Here is a 14,678-nt window from a genome sequence, read left to right on the forward strand (position 1 = left end):
CAAAATCTCTGCCTCTTACTTTTTGGAATAGGAGCGTGAAAGCATGCTCTGAGTGTAAGGAAGCAGAACTGTAGATACCTTCTACCATCAAAGCAGATCTAAGGCAAATGAAGAATTGATAAGTGACAGTCTAGTCAGCCTGTTAACCTGTATTTGTAATATCTTTTTGTGTGTGTGTGCGCCATTTTGCAGAAGTTGACCATGATAAAATCCATTGGTTATAGCAAGGAGCAGGATTTTTTTCAAACATCATAAAAATACATCCTCATGTCTACTACTTGTTTTTCCAAATTTCACCTTCTGTCATCATACTTTTCCCAAGCAATACAATCGTAAGGCTTGCAGAAAAGTGAAAAAACAGGGACAGTCTAAAGCAAACAATTTAATATTAAATAAGACTAGGTCTGCTGGGCCACTTGCATTTTTCAGTTTCTTTATCTCACTCATTAAAATTTTAGTTGTCTAATTTCTAAGGGTAGTTACAGCCAGATTTTCTTTTTTTTCTTTACTGAAATAACATAGAATCTGGATTCTCTGTAGAAAACTTAGGTCCAATTTACTGTAGTATATCAGAGATCCGAGAGCTGGTGAAATCACTGATTCAGTAATTCTGTATTGGTAATAATATACCAGAGGTTACTCCTGGAAACACATCAGAGGCTGGCTTGGAAGTGAAAAAGATGACGAAAACAGCTAATACTAAGCCTGCTTAACTGCTAAAGTCCAATGATGTAGTGGTGTTGGTATAAGATATTACTTATTTATTGGGGAAAGCACTAGCTAACCTAATCTAATGAATCCCTTGCAACTCCAGTTTCTGATAGGAACTCGCTACTTACCAGAGACAATTCTGAAACAATTTAAACTCACTAATTCCAACAGGAATGAACTTCTGCTCCATTAAATGATTATTTCCTGAAAAAGCACTGTGAAAAAGCTATTAATTATGCAGTTTTATTATACAAATAAAGCACGTTCATTTGACAAACCCAAGATAACTGCAATACATTTTCTCTTTGTAGCATTCAGTCTTAATACTTTGGGTTAAGATTTTTTCTAGAAAAGTAGTTTGCTTGTACAAAATGAAAGCTAGAGCCTTGCTACAGGAATGTTCCTCTCTTGTAGCCCACAGAAGTTCAGCATTAATTGCTGTCTTGTTGATGGATTTACCCCGATAATGATTGTGGGTTTAAATAAAATAATTATCTAAGTGATGACTCTAATGTTCCCTTCACTGTGATAGGTGCTGTGTCCTGCCCTGAGCCCACTTGCTGAGCTCTTACAAATGATGAAAGTTGCTACCACTAAGTGCAGTCTGTCTCCTACAAGTAAGAGGGTGCATAGTTTGTATAGCATGATCTTTTCCAACTGCGTATAGTCTGACTTAGTTATCTGTCAGAAATCTATATTTTACATCATTGGATCTCCAATAATAGACCTGCTAAATTAGCAGGAGATGAACTCCCAATTTGATTTTAGAAAGGGACTTGTATGTATTTAACAATGCTTGTTCAGTACAGCAGAAAAGTGCAGCATATCCATCATGATGGCAGTTCAGCATCTGCAACATTACAACCTTGCTGTCTTTTCAGTGTATACTTGATAGCTGATCAATAAGCACTTTGGGGGACTAATTAAAGTCAGTTCATTGATGGATGCTCTCACAGGATAGTCTATCAGTTCAACAGTTTGGTGGGCATTTGAGAATCTACATTGCTTACCTCATCAGAGAATTTGTCATTTGAGTAACAGGTCTATGGATCTGTTACATGTTCACAGATCTGAAATCCATGGTTCTTAGAACTCTTAATACCGTAAGACTGTTTTCAAGAATTAGACAAGCCTGTTACTGTCTTTTACAGTATCTAGCAGTCTTTTAAATATTCTTGGGAGAAAAGATGGCATAATGTTAAGGGAAAGATTAATATATATGCAATTTAGCATGCAAATTATGCACTAATTTGTTGATGAAGTATGCAATGAAACACTTGGAAGCCTTGTTTCTTCCTATTTATTTACTGCTTGTGTCTATCTAATGCTTTTTCAAGTTTTTGTTCAGCTGCTGCACCATCAGCTCTTAAAAAACTTCGGCAAATCATGAGAAAGACTGGAGCTGTCAGCTTGCCCTAGAGGCCTGCAAAGTAATGATGTCACTAGTGCATGAGCTAAGCAGTGCTATCAATATATCAAACTGGACAGGAATAAAATGCACAGACTGATCACTGCTCTGTACGTAGTGTATACTGATTTCTAAACCAGCATGGTTCAGGTAGGACACACTGACTATTGTCCTGCCCTGATTATACTGCCAAAGGGAGGGCTTCTTTTTCAATTTTAGTTGTGCTGCAGTCATTTGTACTAAGAACCATGTCATTCTCACACAAACTTGACTTTCAATCAGGGTATGTGGAGGCACTCTGGATTTGGTAGCATGTGCTGTAAGCAGGCAGCGAGAGGAAGAAGTGCTCTTCAGTGATGCGAGCTTAGTGAAGTCAGCGTGGAGGCTTCTGAGCCTCTTGGTGAGAGCCGGCAGCGATGCACTTACGCTCCTTCACTCAACAGCGAGGCAGGCTGAAATGTCATAGCCACTGCAGAAAGATATTTATGCCTAGTACGCCCTGCTATACAGCGCTCGGAAAAAACTGCTTCTAAAACTTGTGTTTACTGCCTTTGTCAAGAAGTGTCAAAGCAAGGATTTTTCCTTACGTCAGATACTTTGAGATGTGCTGTTAGGAAACTCAGAGAGGTTATTATTGTTCCCTCTTTGCAGGCAAGAACAGAAAGAGTACAAAACAAAATAACTTTCCTAGATCGTAAGATAAATAATTTAGCCTTCTCCCACCAACTACAAAGTCTCCAGAGCTGACACTGAATGAAAAATAAAAAATAAAAAGAAACAAACACCTGTAGACTTCTGTAAGGAAGCACAAACAAATTGAGTAAAAAGACCAGCAGAGAAGGGTATACAATCATTGTCTTTAATTTCCTTTTCCCATAATTTTTAAGAGATCCATATCACTTTCTGTGCCTTTTCAGGTTTATTTAATAAAAAAACTTCTTTAAGAAATGTATTTATTCTCTTTTCAGTAATTATTTCCATTTGGCTATATAAGTTAGATACCCCGGGCAGAGGATATTGACAGCTTTAAAAATGCCTTTGGTAACAGTGCAGGATATAGGAAGCTAAACGTGCTGTTAGATTAAACTGGAAACAGTGAGGATCTCAGCTCTGCAGGCTTGCATCCTCTTTTCAGCTCAATAGTTTTTTTTCTTCACAGTTTTGCCCCATCCGTTCAGACTGTGGGCGCCAGCTGTTCCCTTTGTGCATCCAGTGTTTCCACAGAGAGCTGTGAATGTGTTCTTTTAAAAATAAGACCAGTGCTTTTGATGCACATCTGTGACTTTTTTACCTTACTACAAGAAGCTGGTGAAGAGTCACCTGTTTCATTTTTAGTACCAAACCTATTCCAGTTATATCAGTGGCATCAGTATTGCAGCACTGGGCAGTTCCCCAGACTAGCCTCTCCCTTCAGCAGGCCACACGAAGCCCTGCTGAGGAAGGAATGGAGGGACCCTTTGACTCCTCCCTGGCTGTATCCTTTGGAAATGAGAGTGGCTTGGGTGGTCTGGGCTCAAAGATGACATCTGCTGGAGAGAGTGCTCCAGCACCCTCTGAAGAAGAGAGGAGGCCATCGTCTGCCTGAGGACGCCTTCCCACCTTGTTCCTTGCATGAAGATCGCGTGTGTTTGCAGTCTGGCAGTCCACGCTTTCTTGGCCACACAGCTAGCATGTGTGCAGGAAAGATAGCGGTGTTATGGGGGAAGGAGGAAGCGTTTTCATGACTTCTCTATCAGACTGCTTCTTCTCCAGCTCATGTTTGGAGAGCTGGCCAGTTCTACATCATGGCTGATCTGCTGGCTGCGTGGTTAGACACAGCTTCTCTCCAGGCCTTTGACAGCGATTCAGCTGACCAGGGACCTGTCCGCAGACTGAAGCTTCCTGTTGTCCCTGCTTCCTTCCCCTGTCCTCACAGCAAAGCGTATCCGCCTGTTTTCAAACATTCGGTGCCCCCAGCAGAGCCATTAGCTTAGTACTAAGGAAGTAAGATAGATATGGCCCTGTTATTGATTTAGTTTTGTTGCTCATCATTTCAGGCTTTCATACAGAGTCCTGAAGTTTAATAACAAGGATTTGGTTCTTTCCTGTCAGAGCAATAAAAAAAAATCCTAGAAAATATTTTCTGCACAACTGTTGGCTTAAATATTTGATAGCCTGCTGCTCAGTCACCTACCAAATGTTTCTGAGATACGAGGTCCTTCTGAGCAGAAGTGAGGCAGAATGAGAGACAGTCACACTTACATGATGACTGGTTCTCCATCATCTTCCTCTTTATTCACAGTGCTTGGTAAAGCACTCTGACCTTTTAGAATTTTAAATATATAAATACCCTTTTATTTAAAGTGAATAGTGACAGTTCTGGCATCATCCAAAGGCCTCACTGAAAGTCAGTCATTAATAAAGCCCATAGGCTCTTAGTATCCCTATTGGGATAGTGTTGAATAAATCAGAAAATAAAAATGTAACTGGAAGTCCTCAGCCTGTGTTGGCAAGGAAACTTATCCAAATTCCATCTTTATAAGAGAACATTTTATTCAATGACCCTGTTGTTTTTCTGTATGTACCTTTTTATTTTCATTTTCTCCTAATTCCTTTCTGATTCTGTCTTTTGCAGGTCATGAAAACATACCACATGTATCATGCAGAGAGCATCAGTGCAGAAAGCAAACTGAAGGAGGCAGAGAAGCAAGAAGAAAAACAGATTGGGAGGTCGGGAGACCCTGTTTTTCATATTCGACTAGAAGAAAGGCACCAGAGACGGAGCTCTGTGAAAAAGATTGAAAAAATGAAGGAAAAAGTAAATAGTCCTTTTATTTTGCTTCATTTGAAGTAAATTCAATGCATTTCTGACATTCCTTAGCATGATATTAGACAGAGATGTCCAGCTGGGAAATAAAATTAAACAAGGTACACATAATAAACTAGCAGTGGGTTATAGACAACTTGATTTAATTGCAGATCAGAGACGGGACTACTTTATAATTCTTACTACAAGGTTTGTTATATTTGGAACGAAATACTAAGTTATCGCTTTGTATTACATTTTTATATGAATAATAGGCTGGTAGTTAAGGTTCTTTCTTGTTAATAGGAATGTTTGCTTGATTTGTTTCCATTTTTGCTACATATCATCAATTAAGTAATTCAAATACATTCATATGCAATCTCTTTCCTAGCGTCAAGCAAAATATTCTGAAAACAAGCTGAAATCTATTAAGGCCCGTAATGAATACCTGCTCACCCTTGAAGCAACCAATGCTTCTGTTTTCAAGTATTATATTCATGACCTTTCAGATTTAATTGACGTAAGTATTTGCACATTTATTTTTATCTTTATTTTGTTCACAAATAATATGTATGTTTTTCATTTTCAAAGGGAATACATTAGTCATATGGGTTGCCCATATGACAATACATTCGCCATTTATAATTTGTGTGGAATAATTAGCAGATATTCCTTTCAGCTTTATATTTCACAAAATAAAGTGCCAATAAGATGCTGAACCCCGTCTTTTAAAGTTAGAATGGTACCTTTCTTCCCTATATGGCAAGAGCAAATATGACAGGAATAAAATAGAAAAGGAAACTATTCCATTTTGTACTATTAAACTATTTCTTGACTACAGATATTTCTTAGAACATAAACGTCTTAAGTACAAGTGCATGCTGCCAGCTCACATACAATTTTTCATCCACCAATACCCCCAAGTCTTTCTCCTCATGGCTACTCTCCATCCATTCATCCTCCAGTCTGTAGCGATGTTTGGGATTGCCCCAACTCATTTGCAGCACCTTGGACTTGTTGAACTTCATGAGGTTCACCTGGGATCACTTTTCAAGCATGTCCAGGTCCTTCTGGATGGCATCCTTTCCATCTCTTGTATCAACTGCCCCACTCAGCTTGATGTCGTCTGCAAACTTGCTGAGGGTGCACTTGACTCCACTGTCTATGTCGTTAATAAAGATATTAAACAGCAGTGGGCCCAGTACAGACCCCTGTGGAACCCCTACCCCTTCAGAGGCTGGAAAGATGCTGATTTAGTCTTCTCTCTTGCCTTCTCTTTTAGAGCTCACATTTCCCAGTGAATGTCTCCAGGGTATGTTCGTACTCTGTCAAGACTTTCTCAGAGTGGAAAATGTTCCTGGTTCTTACCGATTTCAGTGATGTTCACAGAGTTTGCCATAGCAGTGAATGCTGTAGAAACCACAGCCCTGGAGCTTCACAAAGAATTGTGAGGAGAAGCGAGCTGAAGCTCTCTGTACATATATGCAAAGACAACACTCATTGGAGTTAGTGTTTGAAAAGATATTTACACAACCATGAAGACTAGAGCTTTCTAACAGCTCTACTCTTTAACAGAAATTTACATTTTGCAATATTTCTTAATGCAGGAAAACAATACATACTTTGAGTGGCTTTTTCCAAGCCATGAATAACATTCTTTTGGTGAAATGGCTTTAGAAATTACACTTCTCTAAAGAATTTAAATGGAAAATTTAAATGCCCTTTTCATGACTGTTCTGTAAGAGTTGTCTATAAACGTGTAACCAGAATTTGCTTCAGAGCCAACTTAGTCTGACTGTGAGCTTCTTTAAAGGAAGTGTCTTGCAGACATTTGTATTTAATCAGAATATTCCGTGAAAGCACTGATATCTAGACAGAGTGTTTACTACTTGACAGAGGAAACACTTTTTGTAAATGCAAGAGTCTTGGCAAGATTTTTGGGTTATATCATTGGAATGTGAGACATACTTCCCACTGACCATATGTTACAACGATTCAGACTACCTAATTCTGTAAATCTACTAATGTAATGGGACGATTTTGAGTTTTCAGAGCAGGGGTGGTTATTTCATTCTTTACCCTCCCTACTTTGTCCTTATTTGCCTGCCTTCCTTTCTGTGCTTCCCTGAACTCTCTCTCTCGTTGCAGAAGGGGATTACTTCTCCTTTGTGTCTGAATTTCAGTTAACATGGAAGGGATTTAGATCCCCCTGAGCTGTTGACGTTGATCGTAAATGAAACTGAATGTTTTCCTACATTACTGATAAATATGTCTGATGAAAATGGGATAAATATATGGAGGAGCACAGTGAACTGTTCGTAACAAAATTGGGGATGGTTGTGGGATTTATTTATTTATTAAAGGTTTTTTTCCACTGCAACTTGATTTGTGAGGCTCATATGGAAAATCCTAACTTGCAGTTCCTTAGATGAACTCAGTCTGAACTGTTCAACTTGTTCATTTCATTAACAAAGCTCAGGGCTTCTGACTTAAAATGATGATGTGGTGTTCATCTTAAGCCCTTGTGATAAAAGCAAGATAAAATATTACTGGAGTCTTAGCTAGATGCTTTAATGCATTTCATGAGCTGAAGGCTGGGACCAACATTTGCAGAGAAGAGAGGGGATAAGCAGGATTTATTATGTACAGTGTATTGCTGTTCTCACCATATTGTTCTAGAGAAATTTGAATTTTCTGTCGAATATTTCTTCTCTTTTGAATATGTAGTAGGATCTTGTTCAAATGAAGGACAGGATTAGTTTTTCTCCTTATGTGTATCATGTAGGAAGTAGCAGAGTGCTTTTTAGCTAAATTAAATAATCTTTGTCTGATACATAGATTTTTTTTTTTAAGATTGTGGATCTGAGGAATGGTAGCATACACACCCCTGCTAAGCTGACTGTTAGTACCAACATCTGTCCATGTGGCACAAATTATTACTCATTTATTTGAAGAGTTCCATGTATTTGTGTTTATTAGTTTTATCTGAGTATAAGAGGAAGGTAAGGAACTTTTTTCAGACTTAGCATGTGATCTGAAGGTAAGTGCTAGGAAATATTGATCAAAACTAATTTCACAGTAGTTCTGCTACTGGAATAAATATAATGTTTATGTGTTGATCTTCCTTAAAGTGGAGTTTCCAAATATCTAATTGCAGTCTACATGCTTTGGATGGTTAGGAAGTTAGAGACTATTTAGCTGTTACAAACTTAATTTATTCTGTAAAGGTTCTTTGTTAATCATTCATAGAAGCAAGTTTAAAACGAGGCTAGAGCGTGTGCAGCTCACAGTCTTTATTATAAGTTCTCATAAATACGATATGTACAGTCAGATCCCTTTGATTTGAATGTTGATGTCTGTGTTTGAGGGAAGATTAGAACATGACTTATTTAGAGGTTAAGGCATTTTTATGAATTTCTGTCTCCGTTGGCATTAGAATTTTATTATTGTTCCTGAAATGAAATGAAGATCAGCTTGGTTGTTTGGTTGCAGCTCTGTGCTAAGCACTGCAGTTTGTTTTGTTCAAGCCTAAATATACTCTGGGGTGCAATAAAGAAAGTAAATGCTCTTGAGACTGCTTCAGATTAAATTCCAAATAAGAATAAAATGCAAATTACAAAATTAATTTTTCACACATATCCCAAATGCATCACTCATCTCCCTCTACTTTGCCCAACTAAAAGTCTGTACAAATCCTGAAATGCAATAAAACTCATAGTCTATGACTTCATTCTCTCATTTCTCATCTTCATGTCTTACTGCACCAACTGACATCTCATCTCTCTAGCCCATAGATTGATAGGTCTTACTAGCCATCCAGGCTGTCACCTTAGTGTGCTGATTAGCGAACCTCAAGGATTCATATTTCTTTTGGCTAACAGTGGCTGCTCGTTTGAGCTTTACAAGTCTTTTGGGTCTACATTTTTTTTCCTGAAAATCATGTATACGTGCATGCATGTGTAAGTGGATACATATCTACCTTTTTGCAATACCTGAAAAGTTGCTGTGTGGTTGTTTTTTTTTCTTCCAGCGTTGGGGGGGCAGCAGTTTAGTAGTAGTACCTTACATTATTAGTTTTAATAATAAGCAAGTGCATCTCTAAACCATTACTAGTACTAGCAGATTAAAGCAGTGCTCTACTCTCCGAATAGCTGTGAGTTGGTATTGTGGCAGAGCTGTTTCCAGGTGAAGAATATCTTTGTCTCTCAGTTTTCTGCCAGTCTGGCAGAAGTAAGAGTTGCAATGCCTTATAATTTTTAATTCTGCTTGTAAAAATATAGTATTGCTTATACAAATTCTACTTTTACTTAATTTTTTTGAAGAAAAAATCTAAATCCAGGCATTTTAAATTCCACTCATAAGGCATTAGTTCAGGTTCTGGATTTTGCTCCTGTTTGCTCTGCTGGCATTAGCACTGAAAAAAGAAAAAAAAAAGCCTTAGTCTGGCAGGATATTCTGCTTCACTGGAGGAATCCTTGTTCATGTCTGGGAAGCAGTATTTGTTACCCTGTACAGCTGTTATCACCTGCAAATAATAACCAAGGCTTTCATTCCTGATCAGATGGTAGTTACTGAGTAGATTAGGGGTTAAACAATGGAGGTCTTGCATAAAGCTGCAAGGCTGCAGTGTTATATTCCAACTTGTAAAACAGCTGTATCAAAACCCCCCACATCTATGATAGTAAATCAGTGACACTTCTATTAATCCGCCAAAATACAGGCTCTAAATGCCTGTAGTTTTATAACACATGGATAGTTGGCCATGCTAAATGTAGCATTGCCCTCCATTTCGTATTTCCTCTCAATTTAGTCTTCCTTGAGGTCTCTCTCAAACTAATGCACATGAAATAAAACAGCTTCCCTGATCCACTTTCTTATCATCACTTTTAGTCTGTCTTTTTCATCAACGATACTGAATTAAATATGAGATCTGATTTGACGTAGAACAAGAGAAAAACACCATGAGATTTTTCCTTTTAGAAACAATATTTTTGGGACTGGGTATCTTTGAAAGATGGATGGGCTTTAATATAAAATTTGAGTGGCTGTTATAGTACATGAAACACACTTCCATTGTATAAATGCAAAAGAAAGAGGTTAAGCTGTGTGTATTTGAATGAACATGACAGCTTTTTTCCTTTTTCTTTAAATAGTTCAAGAGCTAGTTTTTAGGTAGTGGTTTGTTTCTCTTGTACACACAGGTTTGGGTATGGTAAATAGGTTGAAAACTCTCTTTCCTACCCTTGTGCAGGTGTCTGTCTTTCTGTCTCTCTGCCTTTTTCTCTTATTCAGTAAGAAAGAGGAAAGGGAAGGAAACATGATTCCTAATGAGTCGTAAGGGTTTGTAATAGCTGTGATGGAGGGATGCATATAAACGTGGTATACAGTCAACTGAATTCAAACTACTTGTTTATCCAAATGCGTCACTTTGCTCTTGAGTCCTGCAGGGAAAGATTTAAAGTTGTGGTTGGGCACCCAGGAGGGATGGAGGTAGGCAGAGGCAGTGTGCTCCCTGACTGCCCTAGACAGGTATTGTCCTCTGTCTGGAACAAATCTCTCCTAAAACTGCAGCAATTTCCTGCAGACACCCTATGAGATGAGAAATTTTGGATATTTTCATCTGCTGCAGACTGTTTGCCAACAGATTTCTGGTCAGTTTGACCCTGGACTGAGTCAAGCCTAAACACACTTTTCAAATAAAGAACATTGCTTTGTACACAGCTGTTAGCAGACTGGTGTTCCAGTGTGGGGGTGCCAGAGAGGTTTGCAGTGCTCCTGCCATTACCTGGAAACTCACCGAGCACAAGCTAAAGATACTATTATCTTTAATAGCATCTCTACTATTAAGATACTACTAAATGGGGGGAAGAGGGGACTAAGAAAACAATCACTTGATACACTTCTGCTGCAATGTTTTAAAAATATACGCAGCCATTCCGTTAAAATATTAACTGATAATGAATAATGCAAATGTAGGGTGTTTAAAATTCAGGAACAAACACAATTTACATTTTACCAATTAGATTTCAATTATATTCCAGGGTTATTCTCATCCCTAGAAATAAAAGAGATAAATTATGACTCTGCATTTAGTAATGATGTGTATTGCTGGCTCTGTCTTAGCATGGGAAATAAGGTGTTTACAGTAAGTACGCTTGTACTGTCGGGGGAAAGGATGTTAAACTGTTGTCACTGCATCGACGGCAATGATTTCACCGGCGTGCTGTGTTCAGTCCTGGGGCCCTCAGCACCAGAAGGACATGGAGGTATTAGAACAAGTCCAGAGGAGGGCCACAAAGGTGATGAGAGGGCTGGAGCACCTCTCCTGTGGAGACAGGCTGAGGGAGCTGGGGTTGTTCAGCCTGGAGAAAAGAAGGCTCCAGGGAGACCTTACAGCGGCCTTCCAGTGCCTGAAGGGGGCCTGCAGGACAGCTGGGGAGGGACTCTGTGTCAGGGGGTGTGTTGACTACAAGGAGTAATGGCTTCAAACTAAAAGAGGATAGACTTAAATTAGATATTCGGAAGAAATTCTTTACTGTGAGGGCAGTGAGGCCCTGGCACAGGCTGCCCAGAGCAGCTGTGTGTGCCCCATCCCTGGAGGTGCTCAAGGCCAGGCTGGATGGGGCTTTGGGCAGCCTGGTCTGGTGGGAGGTGTCCCTGCCCATGGCAGGGGGTTGGAGCTGGGTGGGCTTTGAGTCACTAATGTGGGAAGCAGTTGTGGGGTTTTGTTTTGTTTTTTTGTCGTGGCACATACATGGTTAGCAAGAACTTATTCATTTTCAGTTAGGTGCTAGCATTGACTTATATGCTTAGGTATATCAAGATATATTTAAATTGATTATCTGAGGCTTACATATGACAATAATACTATAAAGCCCACTTCTTGCTGTCCCAGAACTTTTCTATGTAAATGCAGTCATTGCACATCTGTATCAGATAAACAAATGCAAACATATTGCTGTACTTGTACACTTGATCTCTTTTCTAAAACTGTCCTTTAGTTTTTGCAATAAAATGAGGATACTAAATGCTTACTGTTTTGACCCTAATACTGTGTTTTGATGTACAAGATATTTTGTAAAATACTTTGAAGACAGAAAATTTCTGGACATAAAATTTTAGTGATAATTTAAGATTTTGTGTATTGGAATGGTGTTCTTGCCTTTTAACTGGTTTTCTTCTCTCTTTTTTCTGTTACTAGTGTTGTGATCTTGGATACCACGCAAGTCTGAACAGAGCCCTAAGAACATATCTTTCTGCGGAGTATAACCTTGAAACTTCCAGGCATGAGGGACTAGACATCATTGAAAATGCAGTTGACAGCTTGGAGCCACGAAGTGACAAGCAGAGATTCATGGAAATGTACCCCACTGCTTTTTGTCCGCCAATGAAATTTGAGTTCCAGTCTCATATGGGTGATGAGGTCTGTATAGTGACAAATATCCCCACAGTGGTTATTTCTCTTCCTGTATACCAGGATAGAAATTTTATCCCCTTTAACAAAGACACAGAATGGTAACAGCTGCTATTGCTACCTAAAATCAAGTAGATAAGCAATAACCTTTTGCAAAACTTGCAGTGCTGTTCTGAGCTTCTTCAGAGTTCCCAAATAAAGGTGTTGCGTATTCTGTATTCTGTGTTATTGTATTCTGTATTACCCATTATGACATATCCAGAAGATTTGCTGGCCAGCCTGTGCTCAGTCCAGCACCAATGTAAGTAGTGACTTTATGTTTTCTTTACCTCTCTCTCCTGTAACAGCACTTGTGATTGTTATTTGAGAGCAGCTGCAGATCTCCAAGCTGGGCCCACTGAAATGCAGCCCTTTCCCTTTGTTCTCCATTTTATCATCTGGAGATTTCAAGAATACAGGGTTCCCCAGCTGTGCCCTGCTCTTGTATTCCAAAGGCCAGTAGCAAAGTAGAACACAGAATCACCTGTGTACATCTTTACAGGAAGGCAACTCCAGGGTTTGCATTTCTGTATGACAGAAAAGCAACACAGAGCAGCCATACAAACAGGGCTGTGCTCTGTAGTCCTAAAATGGGGTGTGTAGTTCCACACCTTGTGGCATATAAATGCTTTAAATGTAGATGGTTACATTTTATTGTCTGCTTTATTACATTTTAATGGCATTGGTGGGAATTCACCTCATGTTAAGGAGAGCAACCAAAGACCTGAATTTTTTTCTTCTTTGTATCTCACAGCTCTTTCTGATTCTTTATTAGGTTTGTCAAGTCACTGCCCAGCAGCCTGTGCAAGCAGAGCTTATGCTTAGGTATCAGCAGCTACAGTCACGGCTGGCCACTCTCAAAATCGAAAATGAGGAGGTAAGGTCTCTGTATGCATGGCCTATGCATCGGACACCATTTTCAGGAAGATGCAGTGTTTTTTACCTTGTCAGAAGCACGTAAACGACAGTAAAATGGCTTCAATCTATATGAGCCGTCCTAATTTTAAAAACAAATACTGACAAATATGCTAAGTTAGAACCGTGACTGAAAAAGCTTCTTATATACCTTTTTTTTTTCTGTTGGAGACATTTCAGGGGATGTAAAAGAATGCAGGATTTGGCTTGTGGTAAGCATGGCTGTTTGCCTGAGCCAAGTATACTAACAAACCAGAACGAAACAGCAACATGTGTTGGCTACGTATGTATTGTTCATTGTCCTTTTCAGGAGAGGTTTGAGGTAATTCAGTTTCAGCTAAAACATATGTATATTCATATGCTTCTATACATCTGTCTCCAAAATTATTATAGTCTGTTTTCACACTTTTATTTATCAATCATGTGAATAATTATATGAAAATATGAAAATAAATTTACTGTGTAAATAACTTTCAACAGAGAGAAAAACACCTGATCTTTTTTTTTCCTAATGATTGTATTTATTTACCCACATATTTCATCCAGTAGTTCTGATTCTTAAAGAATTTCTTGTATTTTAGATGGTGCTTTTTTCTTCTTTTTTTTTTTCTTTTAACCAAACGTTTGCTTCCAGACACTCAAATGTTAGATGTTAGTGCTCTTTTGAGTTATTGAAATCACTTGGTTCTTCTGATAACTGTTCTGTCCAGTTTTAGAGAACCATTGAACTGAAAAGAGTTGAAAGAGTTGAAACAGGCTGATTTTTTTCCCATATTCATATGCCCATCACCTCACACTACTTCTTGAGACCCATTTACCCTGGCATAGAACTTAATTTTGAAGATCACTGGCAAAGTACTATGTAGAGGCTCCTTTGGTAGCCAACTTTGTGGATGTGATAAACATGGAAAACCACAGAATTTGCACTTAGCCTTTTCTTAGGAGGTTAAATATGCATCAGATATAAAACTACCACTTTTCATGCCTGTTACAAAATGGTCAAATGGGTTGAATTTGGAGGCAGTTCCAGAGATGTTAAAAGAAGTACAATTTAGGAATTAACATCAAGTGTCTCAAAGGTCTACGTTTCTGGAAGCCTTACTTGTTCAGCTGGTTCAGGTGTTGTATGTTTAACTACCTACAGATACTGATATGTGTATGAATGCTTCACTTGTCCAGAGTATAGAATTTCCTTTGGCTTCTTTTTACGGCATGTAGATCCTTGCCTGCTTTATAGATGTTTGGAAACTTCATCTTTTACCTGTCCATGTGGTTATAGTACTAAGTTCTATATTTTGCGAGTGCTTCAGTGAAAACTTGCAGGGCATATATTTCTTTGGCATGTTATAGCGTATAGTTTTGTGGCAGAAAGCCACTGAGCACACTTACTGTCTTCTGTGACCACC

The 14,678-nt window shown here is 38.7% G+C and overlaps 1 protein-coding gene across 2 annotated transcripts in view; it reads left to right on the plus strand.

Moving 5' to 3' along the window:
• Positions 1–14,678, plus strand: part of SRGAP1 (SLIT-ROBO Rho GTPase activating protein 1) — a 150,840-nt gene that overhangs the window by 93,628 nt on the left and 42,534 nt on the right. For both annotated transcript variants that reach the window (XM_083821498.1, XM_083821499.1), the window contains exons 5-8: positions 4,734–4,916; positions 5,296–5,424; positions 12,106–12,327; positions 13,133–13,234. In XM_083821498.1, coding sequence (XP_083677624.1) covers positions 4,734–4,916; positions 5,296–5,424; positions 12,106–12,327; positions 13,133–13,234 — 636 coding nt within the window. The remainder of the gene's footprint in view (positions 1–4,733; positions 4,917–5,295; positions 5,425–12,105; positions 12,328–13,132; positions 13,235–14,678) is intronic.

This window comes from Anser anser (assembly GCF_964211835.1).
Source record: "Anser anser genome assembly, chromosome: 1".
In the NCBI taxonomy this organism is placed as follows: Eukaryota; Metazoa; Chordata; class Aves; order Anseriformes; family Anatidae; genus Anser; species Anser anser.